The following is a 24,926-nucleotide window of genomic DNA, read 5'->3' as shown; positions in this document are numbered from 1 at the left end:
CAAATGTATATGGTTGTGTAAAGTAATTCGGCGCTTAACTCCAGGATTACCCCAATCAATATTTCATGAGTAAGTCCAAATCGTACCGTTGGATGCATGCCACAGATTGCGGTGAGGTCACTGATGAGCTGATTTGACAGGACAAGATGTGTTTTTTACTCAAGAGACAGATGTTTTCAGGTTAAGCTGGCCAGAAAGCTAATGTATAAGATCATAGACATACAGGCAGCTGAAGAATTTTGTTTTACTTGATCAATTTCAATTGTGTTGAACTGTGCCATTCATGTTCCTACCTGTAGGGAGATGAGACCTAAATGATTGTTCACCTAAATATGGAAATTTACTCACCCTCATGTTGTTTCTAACCCATATGAATTACTTTCTTCCATGGAACACCAAGAGAAGCTGTTCGACAGAATGTTAACCTCAGTCATCATCACTTTTATCTTAGAATAAAAGATGCAATGAAAGTGAATGGTGACTGAGGCTTTTCCTTGACATCTCCTTTAATGTTCGAGAGAGTTAAGAAAGTCAAAGAGGTTTAAAAAAAAATGAAGTTGAGTTAATGACAGCAGAAGTTTCATGTTTGCGTGAATTGTGAAACTTTCATCTCATGATGTATTGGTGTTATAGAGAGATTTCCTCTCATTTTCATGCATGTAAGTGGTGTGAACGTTGCTTATCTGGTTTCTTAATTTGATACCATATCATATCACCTGTGCTTATATTTACAGTATTTCAACAATGTTTATTCAGTGGCAACTGCATTTCAGAAACTTCACAATAAGCTCTTGGCTCCTCTCCCTTTAAAATCTTGTTTTCTTGGTAGGTGTATTAAGAGCGCTTGTTGCTCTTGTTGAGTGAAATGACCGCAACGTTACAGTATCATTGGTGGCTATGGTTTCGTCTGAAATGACCACACCACCTCAGATGCTAGCCTCATCTTTCCAATGCTTTGAACTGAACACATTAACCCACACTGTTGTGAATTAGATATGCTTAGCCATGCGGTCTCTCTCTGTCTCACTTTACTCTTACGTGGCCACCACTACACCAGTGCTGCTTTGACACTCAGAGACTCGGATTGTGACGGTCTCATTTTTCGCTACGATCTCTAACTGTGCTTCCTTCGCAACAAACTACTGAAAAACAATGGAAACAATAAATGATAAGTCCCCTGTAAACAGACAGTTACAAATTAAGAACATTATAGTGTGTTGTTATATTAACAAAGCAGGCTATTATAATGCACTGTACAGCAAATGGTAATAAGTTGCAAATTGAGTTTGGTGGGTTGGTAATGAATTTTGAGTAATGGCATGGTGAGCCTCAGAGTGTTTGTAATTCTGGGCTAATTTCATTGCAGATCGGTGAAAAAGCATAGTTTAGCCCTCTTACACTGCCCTAGGCTGCACACATCAACCCTAATCGAGGATCTTGTGTGACCATATGGGTTAATACAAATTACTTTAATATCCATTGAGCACTGTGGAGCATCAGTGTTAAATGCAAAGGAGTAACTCATTGACGTGCAGCAATTTAATGCAAAAAATTGCACCATGTATTTGGGTTTATTGACAATCGTGAGTTAAGAACAAGTGATGCTAATGGCATAATCTAAATGCGATCACATGCTGTGCAACTCTTTTCTCTCGCTCTTTCTCGCTCTCTCTGTTCTTTTCCCCCTCCAGATCTTTTAATGTCTCCAAATACATTTTGTTTTATAGCCAATTATCTTACACAATCCATTATCAGTTTTACTGTTATCTCCCATGCATTACTTTATCTTCCTGTTAGAGTGCATGGCCTGCACAAGTTGCCTGAAGGAATATGGGGCACCACACACAAAGAGAGCTCTGATTTGCATTTCTACTCATTTAATTTGCTATATGCCATTCAAAGATGTTTTAATTTCCAAGACCGTGTTATCAGGTGTATCGATTTCCAAGGTTGTTTTAAGAACTATCTTCAAATGTTCAACTTTTCCTAAATTTAATCACTGTGTTTTCCCATACTGTAGTGGATAGAGGGTTTTTTATTCTAACACAGTTGTTTGTCTCTCTACTTGTTTTTAGTTGGGTGAATAACTTTGGACATGAGGGTCTTGGATTGCTTTTGGACGTGCTGGAGAAGCTTCTTGACAAGAAACAGTAAGTTAGACTGAACTCTCTGCTGCCGTCTTCTTAAGAAATTCCCTTTCTTCAGTGTTTTTGGATTGCTCACTCAAATGCTCTTATCTTTCTCTTTACTCGCTCATTTTCTTTTCCCCAGGCAAGAGAACATTGACAAGAAGAACCAGCATAAACTCATTCAATGCCTCAAGGCCTTCATGAACAATAAGGTGGGTTTAGAATTTAAAGGCTCCATAACTAGGAATTTATATATCTTAATATAAATATATTGAGTCCCTAACTTGTAAAGGTTAAAACTATCAAGTAAATTCAGTATGGGTGGTTATGATTTTTTTTTTCTTTTTTTTTTTTTTTCTTCTGTAAAGCAACATGTGGAACCATATAAAACTGCTTCTTTAATGAAAACTGTCAGATGTGTTACCATTATTCAGTTTATACTTCAGCCATATTAAGTCTTTCAAACAGTCATTTTATTTCAAACACTGTTCTCAATAGTCTTTAAAAGGAAACTTTATTTCTAAAGTAAATTTCTGTCCATGAATTAATTATGTCTTTTGCTCAAATTGTGGCCAAACGCAGCACATTAAAACCTGAAAGGAAGACTTAGATGCAAGAATATTATTATTTGTCCCTGCAGCCCAGTCCTCAATTGAATTAACTTATCTTAAAAACATATCTGCACTTGTATAATTGGGTCTCTTTCAAGAGAACAAAGCCTACATTTGTCCTTACACAAGTGGTTCCTAGTGTTTGCTAAAAGCATGTTTCCATTTAGAATGTGTATTCAAATGATATCTCTTTTTGTATTCAGTATGGGCTGCAAAGGATCTTGGGGGACGAACGAAGCCTTCTCCTCCTGGCGAGGGCCATTGATCCCAAGCAGACGAATATGATGACTGAGATTGTCAAGATTCTGTCAGCCGTATGTATCATTGGAGAGGAAAACATGTAAGTTCTTTTGCTAAATCACATTCCCCACTGGCATCTCCAATCTTGTAATTATAACATGCTAGCCAAAAAAAAAAAAAAGAAGAAAATTACATTAGGAAATGTTTAAAAATGTAAAAAGATTTAATGTGACTTTTACCTCTGCTTTTCGTAATCCAGCTTTTTTGATAATTAAAAAAAAAATAAAAAAATAATAGCATTCTGAGATGCTATTCTTCTCACCACAATTGTACAGAGTGGTTATCTGAGTTACCATAGACTTCGTCAGTTCAAACCAGTCTGGCCATTCTCTGTTGACCTCTCTCATCAACAAGGCGTTTTTGTCCATAGAACTGCCGCTCACTGGATATTTTTTTTTTTTGTTGTTGTTGTTGTTGTGCATGAAAATCCCAGGAGATCAGCAGTTACAGAAATATTCAAACCAGCCCATCTGGCACCAACAGTCATGCCATGGTCCAAATCATTGAGGTCACATTTTTCCCCATTCTGATGGTTGATGTGAACATTAACTGAAGTTCTTGACCCGTATCTGCATGAATTTATGCACTGCACTGCTGCCACATGATTGGCTGATTAGATAATCGCATGGATGATTGTTGGTGCCAGACGGGCTGGTTTGAGTATTTCTGTAACTGTTGATCTCCTGGGATTTTCACACACAACAGTCTCTAGAATTTACTCCAATTGGTGCCAAAAACAAAAAAATATCCAGTGAGTGACAGTTCTGCAGATGGAAGCGCCTTGTTGATGAGAGACATCAACAGAGAATGGACAGACTGGTTCAAACTGACAAAGTGTATGACAACTCACATAATCTCTCTGTACAATTGTGGTGAGAAGAATAGCATCTCAGAATGCTATTCTGAGTTGTGGGTTGGCACTGTTTTAATGGCACGAGGGGGACCTACATAATATTAGGCAGGTGGTTTTAATGTTGTGTCTGATCAGTGTATATCTATAGACCAAAGAGGTCAAATTGATATAGGATAAATGCTCCTATTTTTCATTTTTCTTACATTGTTTCCATTACTAAAAGCAATTTTTCAGTATTTGGTATTTGTGCAAAAACCTGATGATCCATGTTATCCCAGCAAGCTTTTTGAGAATATTCCAAAGAGCATGTTCTTTAATGGAAGCTAGGAAATGTAACCTTTTGTATGGAGTTAGCATGATCAATGTCACAAATTTTCTTATTTCAGTGACCTAGAAAAAGTGCATAATCTTAAACGTTTCTTATTAATTTTACATCATAACGTTTCTTTGTTTTTCATTTTTCAAAATCTTAGTACTCCAGGTTAAAATTTTGATTTTAAAGCCCATATTTTCAAAGTAGACTCAGATTTTTGTATCCCACTGTAAATAAATACAAGTAAATTCATTTTTATATGTATAGATTGCACAATAAAATGTTAATGTTTAGTTGTGTATTGTGCTTCGCTTCATTGGGGGGAAAAATGTGCAACATGCTGTCAAATAAATCCAGGGAGATTTTTTTTTTTTCTCTATTATTTAAAAAAAAAAATTTGTTCTGTCTGCTTGCACTGGTCTAGAATACCAATGACAGCTAAAGGATACTTCTAAGTGAGTGCTCATTACGCTGCAGGAAAATGAATCCAACCAAGAGCACAATAGGTCGCTACTATGCCTTTCTTAAATTAGCCTGCCGGAAAGCCCCCGGCCAAGCGTAGTGCCGATCTGGGTGTGATTTCACGAGAGGATGCCTTCAAACCAGATGCGTGCTCTGTTATCTTTGTTGTGTAGTAATTAAGAAGCAGTGTTTCCAGCCAAACATTTTTATCTGTCTATCAGCACCTGCTGCACTGGGATCTGTCTCTGTGCACACACAAACACATGCAGGCACACACATGCACACAAGTGCAGGTTGTTTGGATCGGTGTGTGGTAGGTGAGTAGATTAGTGTATTTTTACGGGTGTGTAGGTGATCAGAGAGTGTGCAGATCTGTGTGACAGCTGTAAAAATGCTGATACCTCACTTAGCACCAAAACTAGCTCCTTCCCCCTCTAACGTTACATAGTGACACTGGCTTATGCTTAGGGCTGTCACATCAAAGCCCCTCTTTAGGAGTCGAGCAGGTGTAGCTTATTGCGAAGTCATGTTTGAACCAGAATGAAAGACTCTGTGCAGCCCACTCACGACTACAACTTAATCACCTGGATCACAAAATACGGGTCTTACACTTCTCTTCACAGTTTCTACCATGAAAAGTTGAAGGGAACCAATTTGGGGTGTCTGTCACAAGACATGTGAAAGTGAATTTAACATTTAGTGTAGCTCACTTTGTATATATCGATTATAATCTACAATTTCTGGTGCAATAGTTTACTTTCATCAAACACTAGAACGTTTTAATCATAAAGAGAGGATAGGTGTGAATAAACTTACACTTATTACCCTACAACAACTGATGAACTACACTTTAAAGGAATAGTTTACCTAAAAATGAAAATGTGGTCAGCATTTACTCACCTTCATGTCTTTCTAAACATCTATGACTTTTGTTCTCTTGAACACATAAAGAGGTTTTTATGCTGCTATTTTCCAGACATTGGATGCATATAGTCATCAGGGCTGTCAATCTCAAAAAAGGAAAGTACAATACAGTAAAAGTAGACAATGAATCATGCATACAATGCAAGTGAAGGGTGATCAGACCTTTGTAGCTCCAAAAATCACATAAAGGAAACATTGAAGTAATACATAAGACTCCAGTGGTCAAATCCATATCTTCAGAAGCAATATAATAGGTGTGGGTGAGAAACAGAACAATATTTAAGTCCTTTTTTTACTCTAAATCTCCACTTTCACTTTTACTTTTACATCTGAAAGTCACATGTAGTGCCTGTTTAGTTTCTCTTTCATATCTGAAAGTGGAATTTAAAGTGGAGATTAAAGTGACTTAAATATTGTTCTGTTATATCGCTTTTGAAGATATGGATTTAAACACCAGAGACATGCATTCCTTTATGTGAGTTTTGGAGCTACAAATCTGATCACCATTCACTTGCACTGCATGGTCCTACAAAGCTGAGATATTTTTCTAAAAATTTTCTTTTGTGTTCTGCTGAAGAAAACAGTCATACACATCTGGAATGGCATGAATGTGAGTAAATGATAAGATAATTTTCATTTTTGGGTGAACTATCCATTGAAGTCATTATTCACTAAATGTCTTCCCCTCTGCTGTAGCTCTCAAATATAATTTTTGCTTGCACATACTCAAACTTGGCACATCACTACTTGTGATGCCAAACGCTGTTGCTTCTCATGTGTATTGTAACAAATCATGGCACGTTTTAATGTGTGGATGCATGAATGAGATTTGAGAGGAGGATAATATTTTCAGTGAATAACATAAATTGTAGTCTGTTCTTCACACCAAGCTTACTTAGTTTTTTGAAGGCTTTTAATTTAGAGCACAAATCATACAGACTTTTATGATACTTTTTTGTCCTTTTTGCAGCTTAACAGCCCATGGTCACTATCTGCTTTTGTTGAATAGAAAATAACTGTGAATACAGCATGGCTACTCAAAATAACCACTTTTGCATTCCACAGAAGAACAGAAATCTTATGTTTTGTATAACTTGAGATTGAGTACATGGTGATGGGATTTGTATTTTTGAATGAACTATTCCATTAAGTTATCTTTCAAGAAGCTTCACAAATTCAAAATCAAGTGTTTTTTTTTTTTTTTTTTTTTTTTTTTGTGTGTGTGTGTGTGTGTGTGTGTGTGTGTGTGTGTCCAGCCGATAAAAGCCAAAAGAAAAATGGGCCTTTCCTAACCTGATGAGAGCAGGACCGATGACATGATGGCAAGCTATGCAGATAAGACATAATCTTGTGTGTTGTTTACTGAGTGTAAACTGCTATTTTACTCCTTTGTTGTACAATTATTATTTTGTCCATGATGCATTCTGCTATTTCTTTCCTCCAGCCCTGGACTGCAGTCCACTTGTGCTTGAGTCAGCAAAAGAGACATGTAACCTTGTAAAGTCCTTAATTTGCTTTCCCACCAACACAACTCTTTGTATTTCTGTCCAAAAGCATCACTTCAACTCTCTTTGGTTGCTAGGGTTGACACAGCATTGCATAGACTCTAAGGTTCCTCTTATTACCTTAGAGAACATTATGTTTGCTTTGGTATTGCACACCAGGAATGGGCTATAACTCTACATAAAAGGCTGTGACATTTTTCCAGGCCCCTTGCGTGAACGTCCAAGACTGAGATTACAAGCTGAGACCAACTCGGGTGAACATTCTGAGCCAATGTCATGATCGCGCCTCGATAAAAAGCATGTTTACCTAAACACATTGCTTCTGTCGTCTTGTTTTTCCTCAGTCTGGATAAGATCCTGGCAGCCATGACCATTGCAGCGGAGAGGAATAATAAGGAGAGGTTTGCTCCGATAGTGGAGGGACTGGAGAACCATGACGCTCAGCAGCTACAGGTCAGTGTGCTGCCCTTCAGAGAAAAAAGAAAGTTTGAATGCTGAACTACCTCACCTGCCACTCCACCTTATGACCTGTATGCTATAATTCATCTCACCGTCCATTCACCGTCCATTCATCCTCAGAAAACTTAGACCTGTGTAGCTTCAAAGTAATTACCTATACTGTACTGTAGATTTACAGAAAATCTCATTCATGAGATTAAATGGAGACAAATGGAGACTATTGCTTAAGTGTCCACTATATAAATAAAACAAGTTTAGTTTACAGTAAAATACCGGCAGCTGTGGCTGCTAGAATATTAACATAAACAAATATGATGGCCATGATTCAGGCTTTACAGGATGTAATTTTGATGCTTGTATATTTTAGGGTTCACTACCGTTTACATTATTAAATGATATAATCTTGATATACTAACCTTCTGGAACTCTAATCGTCAGCTTTACAGTTTAAAATGTATTGTTAATCACCGTAGGAACTACAAAAGGCCACATGGTGACTTAATGAGTTCATAAAGAGTGGCCCTTCCATGCTGGAGCAATAATTAATACGCAATCACACAAACACAAAACACCATCAGGGTAATACAGTGGAGGCCAAAAATATTGGCACCCTTGGTAAATCTGCATTGTTTATGCTTTTGATCTTTCATTCAAGAAAATCACTAAAATCTAAACTTTAATTGAAATATTGAAAGGGGGGAATTATCTCATTAAATAAATATGTTTCTCCAAAACACGTTGGCCACAATTATTGGCACCCCTAGAAAATCTTATGAGTAAAATATATCTGAAGTATATTCCCATTCATATTTTACATTTTTTTAGTGCACCTGGGTCACTAGGAACATGAAATTGTTCACCCATGACTTCCTGTTTCACAGGGGTATAAATATGAGGTAACATACAGGCCAAATTTCCTTAATCATCAATCACAGTGGGTTTGACTAAATAATATAGTTCTGATGTGTGGCAAAAGGTTGAGCTTCACAAAATGGGAAGTGGCTATAAGAAAATAGCCAAAGCATTGAAAATGCCCATTTCCACCATCAGGGCAATAATTAACAAGTTCCAATCGACTGGAGATCTTAAGAATCGGCCTGGAAAAGGATGTGTGTCTATATTGTCATCACACACAGTGAGGAGGATGGTTCAAGTGGCCAAAGAATCTCCTAGGATCACAGCTGGAGGATTGCAGAAATTAGTTGGGTTTTGGGGTCAGAAACTCAAAAAAATAAAATAAAAATTAATAAATCAGACATCACCTACATCACCACAAGTTGTTTGGGAGGGTTTCAGGATGAAAAAAAAAAAAAAAAAAAAAAAGCCTCTGCTCTCATCCAACAACAAACTCAAGCATCTTCAGTTTTCTAGACACTACAGGAAATTCAAATGGGACCAGGTTCTCACCGTTTGTTTTTTTTTTTTTTTTACTGTAGCATTCTTACAATCTTTTACTGTTAAAATTACAGATTTTTTTTTACAGTGTTCTTTTCTGATTGTTCTCCTGAGAAACAGACCTCAAGAACATCTTGTGTATCTTAAAAAAAAAAAAAAAAACAGTTTCAGAAAAAACCTCATATGTCACAAACTATTCTCCTATTTGCCAAGTCTGCAATCGAAAGTCATAGATTTCAATGTTTGAGGTGCTGTAATGGAAATGTTTTAATGTTTTTTTTATGGAAACTTATGCAAAAATTGTTCCCTCTCCCTTAAAGATATTAATGAAATAAGTGTTCTGAGATATCTCACCGGTCCCTGTGACAGCTGTAGACTTTGTAAACAGCAAACAAAAATGTGTCCACGGATCACCTGTCAAGAGTGGATTATTGATGCTATTAATCATAATGTTTGTCAGTTGAGGGTGCTATTGTGCCACTGTTGAATTTGACAGTCACAGGAACAAACAATGATGCTCTTTTGCTCGGTTTTGGTCTCAAAATTATCTTTGAAGGGCGGGGTTTTGAAATGAGGGGCCGTGATTAATTCAACGGCTCAGTCACATGAAACCTTTAGAACGATAAAATCACTTACAGCACCTTTAAATAAAATATTTCTTCAAATTTATGAAGTGCATATTTTTTTGGATAAAATTTATACTTCAGAAATGAGAAATTAGTTCTCAATTAAGTCTGTTGGGTTATGAAAGAGCAACCTCTGAGCAATAACATTTTCCATTGGGTGCATTCTCAAGCCTGTGTCTGAATTCAGATGTTGTTTCAGTTTTTCTTCTGAACGAGGAAGGAATATACAAGTGCCATGTGGATATGGAAAACATTATTAGTTTTCCATATACATTTTAGATACCTACATGTATTATTTAAATTATGTCAAATAATTAGCAGACTTCTGGTTGCCTTGGGCAGTAGATATAGATCAACTTGGTTTAGTGTTAGTAACTGTGTGAGGTCTCTTGACTCCCAGTGCTCTTTTTGATGTTGGAGCCAGGTAGAAATTGGCACTTCTGTCACCTTGACTTGTAAACAAGTCCCACTATCCCCCTTCTCACTGTGTTCTGTGGTCGTTTGTCAACCCTGCCACCTACACCACATGATGGAAGCAGGCTGCCAGCTGTTGTAGTGGAACTGGAGCTGTATTCTAAACCCTAATCAGCCCCAGCCAGGTCACAGAAAAAGTCTGGAAACCAGCAAAAATGCTCATTTCTCATTGAGAGTAATGGCTACTGTACAGAGCTCAACAATACAAAGTTATTTCTACTGGGCCATCTGCTGGGACAGTAGTATGAACAGTAGTTCATGCCAAACCTTTCACTGCATCACCACAAAAATAAATAAAATAAATAATAATAATAATAATAATAATAATAATAATAGAAATAAATGCAATAAAATAAATGTTACTTTTACCAACATCATTTTTATAAGTTTCAGATAAGTAATTAACATTTTTAAATTAAAGGTATGTTCCGAGTTCAATTCAAGATTAGCTCAGTCAAAAGCACTTGTGGCAAAATGTTGATTACCGATAAAACTCATCCCTTGTTTATTAAAATAATGAAAAAAGAGAGAAAAAAAAACATGTTTACAGTAAGACACTTACAGTGGAAGAAAATGGGGCCAATCCATAAACATTAAAATACACACTGTTTCAAAAGTATAGTCACTAGACGTAAGTACTATATGTGTTAATCTGATTTTGGTGCAACCCAGAAAATTCCTTTTAGCATTGTTTTCATTCCAACAAAATGTCATTTTGTATGTTTAAAATTTTCAGTAATAGCTGGACATTTTACAACTACGTAATAGATGTTTTAAATACTTTTATTTAAAAGCCCATCAACTGATGCTTCCAAAACTATCGTCACTTTCACAATTTAAAAACAAAAATCCAAACTCATCTATGTCAGCTAGCTATAACTTTACTTTAGTGACATATTATCATATACACATATTAACACAACAACAATGTTAAAACATTACAGAGAACCAAATGCTTAATGGGGTAATTCACCCAAAAATAGAAATTCTCTCATTATTTACTCACCCTCATGATATCCCAGATGTGTATGACTTTTGGAGCTTCAAAAGAGAAATCTCTATTCACTTGCATTTTAAGGACCAACTGAGCTAATATATTTTTATATTTTTCTTCAAATGTGTTCTGGTGAAGAAAGAAAGTCATACACACCTGGAATATCATGAGGTTGAGTAAATAATGATAAAATGTTCATTTTTGGTTGAACTATCCCTTTAAATTTGCAAGGCATAAAACACCTCTGCATGATCAATGAATGCAAGATCTAATTTTGTCAACTGGCTCAGAACTCTTTCACACTGGCCCTGTGCTGTTGGACTATTCCTGCATTATCATTTTCCCCCCTTAGACTTTTTCCTGCTTATTCTCTGAGTTTCCAGTCTGGTCTCAGAGGAACAAATTAAAAAGGGCAAGGATGCAGCACCTCACCTGCATTTATCATTTTCTGCTTCTCCGCAACCTGCAGTGATCTGTGACCAAGCACAACAAGCCCTTCTCACACATTCATTAACCAAATCTCTAATCTTTGTGTTGCTGTTAGGAAAGAGCAGAGCAGAAGACAATGTGATAAAAGGGCAGTGAGAGGAGAGGAGAAGTGAAGAATGAATCCCTTTGATTTTGTGGCTTGTGCCTCCTTGAAAAAATAAGGCTGTTATTGAAAAGAACCGCCGCTAATTGTGAAGTAAATTAAAACACCTCACCGATGCAGGCAGTTCAAAGAAATGAAACACTTTAAAAACCTGCGATGGGCTACGGAGCCTGACTTTTTAAACGTGATTAAAATGTGTTTTGCCACCACTCCATCTCAGTAACGCAAGCATACAAACTTTAAATCGTCCCAGCAGTGCCTTTTTTAATTACTCTGCTGGAAGTCACCTCCGGCACTGTGCTGCAGTAGCTCATCAGTGCACACTCAGCCCAAAATGATGGAAAATAAGCTTCTCAGCCTGCACCAGCACTCTTTCCACAACATCACCCAAAACAGGCTGAAGTGAGTGTGTGTACATGTGTGTGCATGTGCACGCAGCTGATGATGAAATGCACTTCCCCTCAGGAGAACTCGAAGAGTGATTCAGATTCGCTCAGTGGGCTCTCAAATGATTCAAATTGAAATTATTGCTCAAAAGGGAATAGGAGAAGATCAAAAAAAGTTTGAGAATGTGCAAGCATTATGGGAGTCTTGGCATCACCTCTATATGGTGAAATGATTGGCTTCAGTGTGTTCGCCTGCAGCCCCTGGGCAACTAGAGACAGAGCTGAAATCAAGCACAATGCTGTGGTACCTGATGTCACCAGCTTATAAGCAACTGGGCGCTCCTGAGCCTGAGAATCTACCCTTACCCTTACTCTGTCCTGCAGCCTTGCTGCTGAAAGCTAAAGTAGCTGTTTAATGCTGCTAATAGTTAATTAGATGTAGAACTTACTGCTCGACTGTAATAAGTTCAGCTCAACCTCAAGAACAATTTAGAAGCCTTTATTTTTGTCACACATCATACATTTTGCACATATACTGGTTTTTTTTTTTTTCACATATCCCAGTCATTTAACCGCAAAAAAGAACTTTCTTAGTACCAAAACTACCTTGCAAAAGCACAACACAGTAACTACACATTTGATCCATCCTGTGACAGACAGGTTTGGCTCAGCTGTGCTCATATTCAGCGAAAACAGATTTAGACTATTTTAAAACCACATTTGGTTGGACAGTCAAACAACTTTGAAGCCATTTTTCTCAGTTTCAGTGTTAGCATAGATTATGTTTTTTGGCTTTATATGGGAGTGCTGCTAAGAACGTGCCTTTTTTTTATTAATTTTTTTCCAATCTAATGACGACTCGATTCCATTATGAGATAACGCGTCTACTGGTTGCACACCACAATCTCTGCGGAGACCATATGCGATCCAGGTATTGTTTGCCTACTGCATCATGAGTACTGAGTACTTGGGTATCCTCCTCCTCTGATGTACAGTTTTGTTTTTGTTTTTTTTGTTTTTTGCATACTGCAGAAGGAAAGTATGCATACCCATGGCTATGACTGGTCTATTTTTCATTGGTGGCTTGTGTGAAATTTCCAGTGAGACCTCAAAGGTGAAACAAGCACATATCAGAATGTCAAAGCTTTACCTGGCTAATCAGAACATGCAAGTAAATAAAGCATGCAGGAGAGCACCAGAGCCCAGGCCAGAGCTGGTAAAGGTGTAGGAAGACTCTTCACATGTCCATCAAGAGAGATCTTCTCACTCGTCATCGATCTGCCAAGTGAAGAACATTCCTCCTTATCCCAGACTGTCTCCCTGGAGCTACCTTATAGCCTGTTAAGAACTATCAGCACTCCTCCCTGCCCACTGCCCTGATCCGATAAATCAATTAAAAATACACATCTGTTCAGACAGGCCTGCTACCCTTCCTCCTTACCCACTCTGGACAGCTCTCCTAATCCGCTCACATGTTTTACCTCCCTTTTTACCCTGTTCCTCTTCTAGTCCTTCCATTGCTCACTGCCATACTACATCCTTATAAATTCATGTTATTTTACGTAATGTGATATATTGATTTTTTTTTAAAGATGAGAAATTTCAGAATGAATAAGAGGCTGTTACTGGGGTACTACATTTTAATCAGTAACAGCCAGAGGTATGATTCTAGGAATTTGCTTGTAGTAAATGATGTATGCATGTGTGTTTATGTGTGTGTTGATGCAGGTAGCCTGCATGCAGCTGATCAATGCCCTCGTTACCTCCCCGGATGATTTAGACTTCAGGATACACTTACGAAATGAGTTCCTGCGCTGCGGCCTCAAGAAGATCCTACCAGTAAGTTTGGCACATGATACCTATTCTTTTTTCCAGAGATTGTGTAGTTTTCTTTGTTAATACCATTTAAATATATATTTTTTATTTATTTAAAAAAGATGTCTGAATAATAACATTTTTGTAATGTATTATTTTATTTTACCCAAACAGCAAATGCGAAGATACATGAATATTATTAATAATAATAATAATAATAATAATAATAATAATAATAGAAATAGTAATACTATACACACAGTATGTTATGTTTATTGTTATATTTATTTTAATGTAAAATAAAATAAATAAAGTTGACACTTATTCTTACATTTGCTGTTTGGGTAAAGTAAAATAATACATTACAAAAATATTATTATTCAGACATGTACTTTATCAAATGACATGTTCATATAAAATTACAAATTTTGTGTTTAGTTGTGTAAGATGACATTGGTTCAAGCTTTAAGCTAAATAATGATTTGTTGAACAAAATGGATTTACAAAACAATTGCAAACTTTTGAAAGAATGAACAAAACTGTTATAAACTGCTGAAATTTGCCCTGGTTTGATGTCCTCTTCTATAATTGCACAGTTTTTTTTTTTCATTATTATCATCCCCCTCACACATCATTACCAATCAGTGCACAGATCTGTGCTCTGCACTGCCACAAAGCAACCAGGCCAGCACATCACTCACAATCTCATTTATGTGGGCATTTCCTCATTCTTAATAAGTCATTTTGACTGCTCCCCTTATTATTGCTGCAATTATTATAATTATATCAATCTACCCCCGCATATGATGAGCTTATCGTAATTTATGAATAATCTATTTGGAAGTTTAATAGGACAATTAAATATGACATTGTTTTCTAATTGTGAATAATGAGTTGGCAGGTTTTAGTATACTCAAAATGGCAAGTGCAATGGAAAAGAAACAAAAGTGAAAGACAAATGAGATGCACTGAATCCTCAAGGAGAGATAGAGAATGGTGTTTGATGAAATGAAATACACATTTCTGGAGATTTAGAGTGTGTGAGAGACAGAAAGAGAGAGAAAAACAGAAATAGAGAGAGTTAGTCCTGCCTCCTGCCAGTCCTGCGGCAGTTCAAAGATTCTTTCTCTCTGATTGGCTGTTCCTGTAAGACAAATGGCATGCCTGAAGTACGGCCCTCTGATTGATAACTACAGAACTTGTGTTACATTTGGGTTTTCACCTTCCATAAACTATACCAGCAGTGATTCATAGTGGTGTTGTTAAGTGCACCGTTTTATCTTCTCTTTCTCTCTCTCAAAACCCTCCAAATCTCTTGCGTGTGTTGCAGGTATAGATAGCAAGACAATCTGTGTACCATAGAAAAACAGACTGACTGCTTAGTACAACCCTAATTAGACTTGCAGTATTTATTGACACCTGTGTAAGTGAAGGGAACCAGCAGGGACTTGGCGACACCATATAATATCGATATCTGGATGGCTATACAATAATTTAATATACCTGAAGAAGTCGTGAAAAAAATAAAAAAATAAAAATAAAAAAAATAAAAAGTAAATAATTAAAATTCCATGAGAAAATAGCATGCTTGTTTATCATAGCACAAAAAATCTTGCATTCTATATGTTTAGAGGATATGTAAGGGCATTCTTACAATTGAAACCAGCTATAAACCTATTTTTTAGCTAGTTTTGAATCATGTCGTCCATTTACAGTGGGCCTGATACAATGAGGTGAATTAGAGGTGTCCAAAAAAGCCAACTTACAGCATTTCTGAATCGGAATATGTCCAACTACCATTGGCTCCTGTTATTATAACATATTATATTCCTGTTAGATGAACACATGCGTTCATCACACATTCATTCCTCTCTTATGGCCCACTATAATTACAGGAGCTGAAAGAGACTGAGGAGCTCGACATTCAGCTGAAGGTGTTTAATGAAAATAAGGAGGAGGATTCCATCGAGCTGTCACACCGTCTAGATGACATCCGCGCCGAGATGGAATATCCTTTTTACTGCTACCTCGCCCGTACATGCAGCATACCGAACAGCCACGAGGGCGGCTCTCAGCCAGCTCACGGGTCTAAAGCCAAGACCTCAGTTCATTCAGAAGGGATTTAGTTTTTTCGGTTCCAGTTCAGCCTCTGGCAATGCTGGTGGTAAACAAACCTCTTCACATCAACACATGCACGCACCACATACATATCCCAGCATCCTCCTCTGGCCCTGAGCTCATTATACTGGCATTCTTGAGACACAGAGAGCAACCCTTACACTCTCCTCTCTGTATCATTCTTCCTTCAAATCTGCAGACTTACTATTCATTCACGTTTACTTTCTCCCTGTTTTTACATTTGCATCTGCTCCTCAGACCACAGTTATGTATATGGCAGCTATATGCAGTAGTTTCTTGATTTGTATGAATCCTCACACTTCTCTTTATTAAGTTGCTGAAACCATTGGTTAAATTAGCTGACAAGCAGAACATATTTATAGCACTGTTTAATCTCTGATTTAGTTGTTTGTGCATGTGTGCACATATAGTAGCTGCTCCAGATATCAAATTTTGAAAATACATGCATATTCAAAGATGATTTTGCTGGCAATATGAAATTAGGCAACATTGTGAATATCCCAATGATTGTAATTTTTATTTGGCCTTTAAGATTCCTAGAGACCTAGTGCGAGTTAGAGAGTGTTGTAACTGAATCAACAATATAGTTGCATCATTACTCAGATGTAAACATATATATATGTCAACATGGTTTTAGTGTGATAAAACCAGGGATTTGCCAGCGTTACTGCACTAACAAGATTGCTGGATTTATCAGCATTATGTCATCATGACAACAAAGTTCTATTATTTATTAAACCTTTACACATATAAGCCTAGAAAAGCGATTTTATACCATGGTCTATACGAAAACTCAATTCTAATTGGCTGTAATGCGTACATTAAAACCGTTTAATGCACAGATATTTTAGTTTTAATTAGTGTTCTATATTAAATGTGTTGTAAGCGATTTTAGCGTTCTGAAGCTTTCACATGACTGAGCTGTTGACTTAACCACGCCCCCTCATTCCAAAACCCCGCCCTCCAAAGATAATTTTGAGACCAAAACCAAGCAAAAGTGCAGCATTGTTTGTTCCTGTGACTGTCAAATTGAACAGTGGCAGAATAGCACCCTCAACTGACAGACATTATGAATCATAGCCTCAATGATCCACTTCAAATACAACACTATGAGAACGAGCAAAATGATTGACAGGTGAAAAGCGTCAATGTCTGCGGACACATTTTTGTTTGCTGTTTACAAAGTCTACAACTGTCACAGAGATTGGTGAGATATCTCAGGACACTTATTTAATTAATATCTTTAAGGGAGCAGGAACATTTTTACATAATCCTCCATGGAAAAATCGCTTTCAGAATCAGAATCAGAATCAGAATGAGATTTATTGCCAAGTATGCTTACACATACAAGGAATTTGTCTTGGTGACAGGAGCTTCCAGTGTACAACAATACAAAAACAGCAGCAAGACACAGATAATAATAAAAAATAAAAAATAATTATACACATACGTACAGACACACACATACATACATACACACATACACATGGGTAGTGCAAATCTATTACAGTCTGTTATGTACAGTGTAAATACAAATCTGTTATGTACAGTGCAAATGTTTTTTTTGTTTTTTTTTCAAATGCCAGAAGAGGTTGGTTGTGTTGGATAAATATAAGAAAGACTAAACTGTGTATTGCACATAGTTATTGCTCAATGGGGCAATTTAACTGTTCATGAGATGGATAGCCTGAGGGAAAAAAACTGTTCCTGTGCCTGACGGTTCTGGTGCTCAGAGCTCTGAAGCGTCGGCCAGAAGGCAAAAGTTCAAAAAGGTAGTGGGCAGGGTGAGTGGGGTCCAGAGTGATTATTCCAGCCTTTTTCCTCACTCTGGAGGTGTATAGTTCTTGAAAGGGGGGGGGGGCAACCAATAAACCTCTCAGCAGTCCAAACTGTCCTTTGTAGTCTTCTGATGTCTGATTTCGTAGCTGCACCAAACCAGACAGTTATTGAAGTGCAGATGACAGACTCAATGACTGCTGAGTAGAACTGTAGCAGCAGTGCCTGTGGCAGGTTGAATTTCCTCAGCTGGTGAAGGAACAACCTGTGCTGGGCCTTTTTCACAATGGAGTCAATGTGGGTCTCCCACTTCAGGTCCTGTGAGATGGTAATGCCCAGGAACCTGAATGACTCCACTGCTGCCACAGTGCTGTTTAGAATGGTGAGGGGGGTCAGTGTTGGGGTGTTCCTCCTAAAGTCCACAATCATCTCCACCGTTTTGAGCATGTTCAGCTCAAGGTTGTTTTGACTGCACCAGACAGCCAGCTGTTTAACCTCCCTTCTGTATGCAGACTCATCGTCATCTCGGATGAGGCCGATGACAGTGGTGTCATCTGCAAACTTCAGGAGCTTGACAGAGGGGTCCTTGGCGATGCAGTCATTGGTGTAGAGGGAGAAGAGTAGTGGGGAGAGCACACATCCCTGGGGGGCACCAGTGCTGATTGTACAGGTGTTGGAAGTGAGTTTCCCCTGTCTCACAAGCTGCTGCCTGTCCGTCAGAAAGCTGGTAATCCACTGACAGATAGACGTGGGAACAGAGAGTTGGTGTAATTTAGTCCGGAGAATAGCTGGGATGATGGTGTTGAAAGCCGAACTGAAGTCCACAAAAAGGATCCTTGCATATGTCCCTGGTCTGTCCAGATGTTGCAGGATATGATGCAATACCATGTTGACTGCATCATCCACAGACCTGTTTGCTCGATAAGCAAATTGAAGGGGATCTAAAAAGGGTCCAGTGATGTTCTTCAGGTGGGCCAACACCAGTCTCTCAAACGATTTCATGACCACAAATGTCAGGGCGACAGGTCTAGTCATTAAGACCTGTGATTTTTGGATTCTTTGGGATGGGGAATATAGTGGAACGTTTGAAGCAGCATGGGACTTCACACTGCTCCAGTAATCTATTGAAGATCTGTGTGAAGATGGGGGCCAGCTGGTTAGCACAGGATCTAAGACATGCAGGTGAAACGCCATCTGGGCCCTGTGCTTTCCTTATCCTTTGTTGTCGAAAGACGCGGCTCACATCATCTTCACAGATCTTAAGTGCAGGTTGAGTAGCAGGAGGGGGGAGGAGGGGGGTTGCAGGAGGTGTTGGTGTTTGTGTGAAGTGAAGGACAGAGTGGGTATGGGGTGTGAGATTGGGCCTTTCAAATCTACAGTAGAACACATTCAGGTCGTCAGCCAGTTGTTGGTCCACCACAGGGTTGGGGGCAGGAGTCCTGTAATTCGTAAGTTGTTTCATGCCACTCCACACTGATGCAGGGTCGTTAGCTGAAAACTTGTTTTTCAGCTTCTCAGAGTATCTTCTTTTAGCCACTCCGATTCCCTTATTCATTGTGTTCCTGGCCTGATTGTACAAGACTTTATCCCCAACTCTGTAATCATCCTCCTTGGCCTGACAAAGCTGCCTGAGTTCCGCTGTAAACCATGGTTTGTCGTTGTTAAATGTTAAATAAGTCCTAGTAGGAATGCACATATCCTCACAAAAACTGATATATGATGTAACAGTATCTCTGAGCTCATCCAGATTGGTGTCTGCAGCCTCAAAAACACTCCAATCAGTGCAGTCAAAGCAGGCTTGTAGTTCCAGCTCTGCTTCGTTGGTCCATCTCTTTACAGTCCTTAATACAGGCTTAGCAGATTTTAATTTATGTCTGTGGGTTGGAAGAAGATGAACCAGACAGTGATCAGATATTCCCAAAGCTGCTCTAGGGACAGAGCGATATGCATCCTTTATTGTTGTGTAGCAGTGATCCAGTATATTTCTGTCTCTGGTTGGGCATTTATTGTGCTGTTTGTATTTGGGCAGTTCACGTGTGACGTTTGCTTTGTTAAAATCCCCAAGAATAATAATAATGAGTCCGGGTATTGTTGTTCTGTGTCTGTGATCTGATCAGCCAGCTGTTGCAATGCGGCATTCAAACACGTGTTTGGCGCGATATACACACTCACCAGAATAAACGAGGAAAACTCCCGCGGCGAGTAGAAAGGCTTACAGTTAATAAAGAGCGCTTCCAAATTAGGACAGCACATCTTCTTTAATGTTGTTACATCTGTACACCAACTTTCATTTATGTAAAAGCATGTTCCACCGCCTTTCGTTTTCCCCGTTAACTCTGCGATGCGATCCGCTCTGAACAGCTGGAAGCCTGGCAGATGTAATGTGCTGTCCGGAATGGCTTCACTCAACCAGGTGTCTGTGAAGCACAAGGCAGCAGAGTTTGAAAAGTCCTTGTTTGTGCAGGTGAGGAGATGTAGTTCGTCCATTTTGTTAGGAAGAGAGCGGAGATTCGCAAGATGAATGCTCGGCATGTTGTTCGAAAGCCTCAATGGATGGAGTTTGACCTGCACGCCTGCTCGTCTCCCTCGCCTGTGTCTCATAGCACGTTTAAACAACACAGCTGCGCCTCCAACTAAAATGCCAAACAAAACGTCCGAATATTTAAAATCCAGGAAAAGATTGACTGGTGTATGCTGTCGAATGTTCAGTAGTTCGTCTCTGGTAAAACTGACTGAAAAAGATTACTAAACACAGGACAAACAAACAAAAACAACAAACCAATAGAAGCGCTCCACACCGAGGCGACCATCTGCAGTGCCATCATGATGCTGGCATTTTTTTTCAGCACCTTTAATGCGCCTATTCTGCTGTAGTCAGTAATGAGACATTGCGAGTGTTTTATGCCTCTGTTCAAACAGCTGGGATTAACCATCACATCACAAAACACAACAACATCAAGTCATGCAGTGCCTTCTTTAAATCAATTGTGAAGTGTCTCAGGAATGGGAAAGACACCAGTGTTCTTCAGCCCCGTATTACTGAGTCTGACCTGGAGAAAATTATAAATGCACTTGCAGTCAGGCCCTGTAATCAACATAATACCACAAATGCTGTCGATTGAGCTTAACTTGTATTGATCTTGGAACATTCCTTTAAATGTCATTCTTGCTTGTGTTTCTTTAGAGAAAACTTCCTGGTTACTTTCGTAACCTCCGTTCCCTGATGGAGGGAATGAGACGTTGTGTCGATGTAGTGACACTAGGGGTCACTCTTGGGAGCCCCAAACACTTCTGCTTTTTGAAAAAAGGCCAATGGGAATTGGCGAGTGGAATTTGCATGCCACTCCCCTGGACATAGGGGTATAAAAGGAGCTGGTATGCAACCACTCATTCAGGTTTTGTGCTGAGGAGCCGAGACAAGGTCCCGGCCATTTCAGCGGGTAGTTCAGTGTTGTGGCAAGAAGGACACAACGTCTCGTTCCCTCCATCAGGGAAGAGAGTTTACGAAAGTAACCAGGACGCTCCCTATCTGTCACTCACTTGACATTGTGTTGATGTAGTGACACTAGGGGTCCCTATACAAAATGCCACAACTAGCTGAACTGTGTTACGTGGAATGGCGGTGCAAGACAGGCAGGTGTGTGCCTCATAGCCAGCGCCCCTCCAGCCTCTACTGCAGGAAGGAAAGCACTGATCCAACTGCGCATCTCTGGGGGTCTTCACGTCGGGAAGAACACCACTTAGCGAACAGACATCACTTCAAGGCATATAGGTGCCACGTAGAGAGAGCCCTAGCCTGAGTGATCGTGTCTACTACCGCAGGTGGTAGGCCATTAAGGTCTTCTGCGTCCCGTCAAAGGGCCAGACTGGAGCTTCAGGCACCCGCGCCAGGTGGCGGCACTCTGCGGGCACAAGTGCACCGCGAGTGCCTTATCCACCTGGGGAATCACCGAATACCATTTGGCTGCCCCACCATCGAGGGTAGTGAGAGCAGGGGAGCTGAAAGATCGGGATCAGGTAGTAAAAGGTGCCCCCCACGATCTTGTCAGCTCCTCATGCACATCCGGGAAGAAAGGGACCGGGGCGGGGTGTGGCCATGAGTGGCGCTCTGGGCCCAGAAACCAATTATCGAGTTGTGAGGGTTCAGGGGAGAGTGCAGGGTTCCACTCTAGCCCGACGCTCGCGGCTGCCCGGGATAGCATGTCCATCATCTCCACGTCGGCCTGAGACTGGGCGACCACACCCGAAGGAGGAAGCCCAGCCGAAGCCTCCACGTCAGACTGGATGAGCCCACTCTCCGATACTGCGCTCGATAACTCATCGTCTTCCCGGGCCCCGAATAAGAGGTCGAACTCGCCCTGAGACGAGCCGGCGGTCTCATCCGAGAGCCCGACCGGGGCAAGCGAGCATGCTGAGGAATGGGAGGTCCATGGGGGGTTACCCGGCGGAGGTGCTCCCATTGAATTCCCCAAATCGCCCCCAGTGCTAACCAATGCAGCCTCATACCCATAGGTAGAAGGACCGAGGTGGGGAGCCGCTGGGGTGGCTTGCTTTCTTATGAAGGCAAGCCGCGACCACAACGTTGCCATGGTCATGTTCTCGCAATGAGGACAAGACCCATCCAGGAATGATGTCTCCGCGTGGGCAGCACCCAGACACGTAAGACAGCGATCGTGGCCGTCAGAAGCAGAGAGATAACGACGGCAACCTGGAATAACACACAAACGGAAAGTCATCTTTAAAAAGACGTTCCGTGTGTGCTGCTCTTTTATGAAAATATACTCTTTTAGAATATACTCCACAGGTGCAGAGGGGGAGAAGCCGCTAAAATGTGCCGTAAATCCAGCAGTTTGAGATGAATGGAAGGGAGAATTGAATTCAGTGCACTGAATGCAACCGCTCGGCTCCGAAGAGAATATCTGAATGAGTGGTTGCATACCAACTCCTTTTATACCCGTATGTCCGGGGGAGTGGCATGCAAATTCCACTCGCCAATTCCCATTGGCCTTTTTTCAAAAAGCAGAGGTGTTTGGGGCTCCCAAGAGTGACCCCTAGTGTCACTACATTGACACAATGTCGAGTGAGTGACAGATAGGGAACAGTGGGGAAGACATGCCATGAATATGAAAATATGAAACTATTTTATATAAATAAAATCATGATAACATGCATATGGTTTGTCGTTTGGCAACACTTTTGAAACAGTGAGTATTTTAACATTTACAGTCAGATTGCCACCATTGACTTCCATTGTAAGTGCCTCACGGTTACGCATATTTTTGCTTTTTTTTTAAGAACAGGAGGGACGAGTCAAAATTATTTTTGTTGCTGTCGATTGAGCTTAACTTGTATTGAAGTCAGAATATTCCTTTAAGCATTTTTAATCTCCTTGGCTGAAATGGCTGTCTGGTTGAAATAATGGTTCATCTGATTGGTTCCGCGTTTTCAGAAAAATATACATAAATATTGAGATATACAGTATATTGAATATTGTTAAAAAACAATATTCAAGAAGCTCCCGACACTAATTAAAGAGAACAATCTTCATCATATCACCCTCTTTCTTTTACTTCTCAGAGGGGAAACTCTGCTGAAATGATGGAAAAGCCAGAGTTTTTGTTAAGGCTGTCTGGACTAATGATTTTCATGAGCAGCCAACTGAGTGAAAGACACAAAAGTTGTCTCTAAGGACAATTTGGCATTGATCTGTAAGTGCCTTGTGTAATATATGTGTCTAAGCAACAGTCTCTCTGTCTTTCTCAGTTCTTCTTTCCCCTATCTTTAAACACAAAACCTTTTAAAATTGTACCCTTCTCGTTTTCCCTTTCTGCTTTATGAATATTAACCTATGGACAATTATTTATAATATAGCACTCCACTTTGGTCCACTTCAGGTCTGGCCACTGACTTCAGGTAGCTGTTGAATATTAATTGCAATGTGATCGATCAACTGTCCCACTCTGTCTTTTGTTTGGCTCAGCTCAATGCTGATCCAGCTCATGTTTATGCATCACCTTCGTCACCAGTATATTACTACAATCATGCCAAAAATACAAATACACAGTGTCTGTCTGTGTGCACATGTGTGGCCCTACATAATAGAAAGAACTCCTCTCTAGTGCTTTTTGCTGGTTCCAACGTGTGGAGAAAATAATTGACTTTTGCAGATCACCTGTGTTATCAGCAGTAATGCTCTGAAGATGCATGCATTCTCATATTGAGGTGACAGAACATGGGATGCACTCACAACCCTATGAATAACTAAAATGATATACGTTAATTAGAAAATATTGAGCTGTGGGTGGATTGGTTTGCTGTAAAGGGCAGTTGTATAGCAGTGCAGTGACTGGAAGTGAAATTCATGAAACAATTTGTTTTTATTATTTTGAGCAAGAGTGACAACCGAAATGACAGACAACCAAGTTTAATAATTTTTTAGACAATGGAAGGGCAAAAAGGAATTGCTTTTAGTCAATATTCTAGTTAAAAAATGGAGGAATACACTAATTGTTTTTGTTTTGTTTTTTAAATGGAGACAGACTTCTGTACCTTTTAGTGTTTCCTCTAAAAATGGAGTCTGCACAGCTTTTCTGATTTTTCTACCATTGGGAAGGAAGGAATGAATGTGACGGCTCATACTACAAGAGTGTTCCAGCCCAGGCAGTGTATCACCCTGCAGTCAGCTTGTAAATATTTCAACAGACATTGTCAAAATGTACAGTGAATGTAATGACTGGTATTCATTTTTCATCTGCCTCTTCTCAATGCAGCACAACCCCCCATATACTTATTTTGTGATCTTTGTGCCAGTATTTACGAACAGGTGCATTTGGTGTTCTTCTTCATGCTCTTCTAAGAAGTTATACTGTATTTTGTATCCACAGGAGACTCTTTGTGGTTGCCAAAAAGTCTACTATTTTTATCCATATGTATACTTAACATGATTTTATTTTATTTTACTTTAATATACTATGTTGTAGGGACATTTTCCAAGTGCTACAGTTAATCAACACTTGCAATCCATTTTACTCAAGTGGACATAACGGAGACTGGGGGGAGCTGGGGTGATAATTCCGTTATATAATAATAACAATAATAAAAAGAGACAGAGAAACAAAAGAGCCAATGATGTCTATCTGATGTTACATCTGTTTTAGACATCAAAAGCCACTG

The 24,926-nt window shown here is 39.4% G+C and overlaps 1 protein-coding gene across 8 annotated transcripts in view; it reads left to right on the top strand.

The window, feature by feature from the left end:
- LOC127418368 (protein diaphanous homolog 2-like) overlaps window positions 1-24,926 on the top strand; it is a 653,451-nt gene that overhangs the window by 184,213 nt on the left and 444,312 nt on the right. For all 8 annotated transcript variants that reach the window (XM_051658976.1, XM_051658975.1, XM_051658977.1 and 5 more), the window contains 6 exons: window positions 2,076-2,150; window positions 2,272-2,341; window positions 2,944-3,080; window positions 7,442-7,550; window positions 13,752-13,862; window positions 15,734-15,846. In XM_051658976.1, the coding sequence (XP_051514936.1) occupies window positions 2,076-2,150; window positions 2,272-2,341; window positions 2,944-3,080; window positions 7,442-7,550; window positions 13,752-13,862; window positions 15,734-15,846 (615 nt within the window). The remainder of the gene's footprint in view (window positions 1-2,075; window positions 2,151-2,271; window positions 2,342-2,943; window positions 3,081-7,441; window positions 7,551-13,751; window positions 13,863-15,733; window positions 15,847-24,926) is intronic.

The sequence above is a fragment of the Myxocyprinus asiaticus genome, chromosome 27, assembly GCF_019703515.2.
Source record: "Myxocyprinus asiaticus isolate MX2 ecotype Aquarium Trade chromosome 27, UBuf_Myxa_2, whole genome shotgun sequence".
NCBI classification, from domain to species: Eukaryota; Metazoa; Chordata; class Actinopteri; order Cypriniformes; family Catostomidae; genus Myxocyprinus; species Myxocyprinus asiaticus.
The sequence above is the reverse complement of the archived record's forward strand: the minus strand, read 5'-3'. Positions and strand labels throughout refer to the sequence as shown.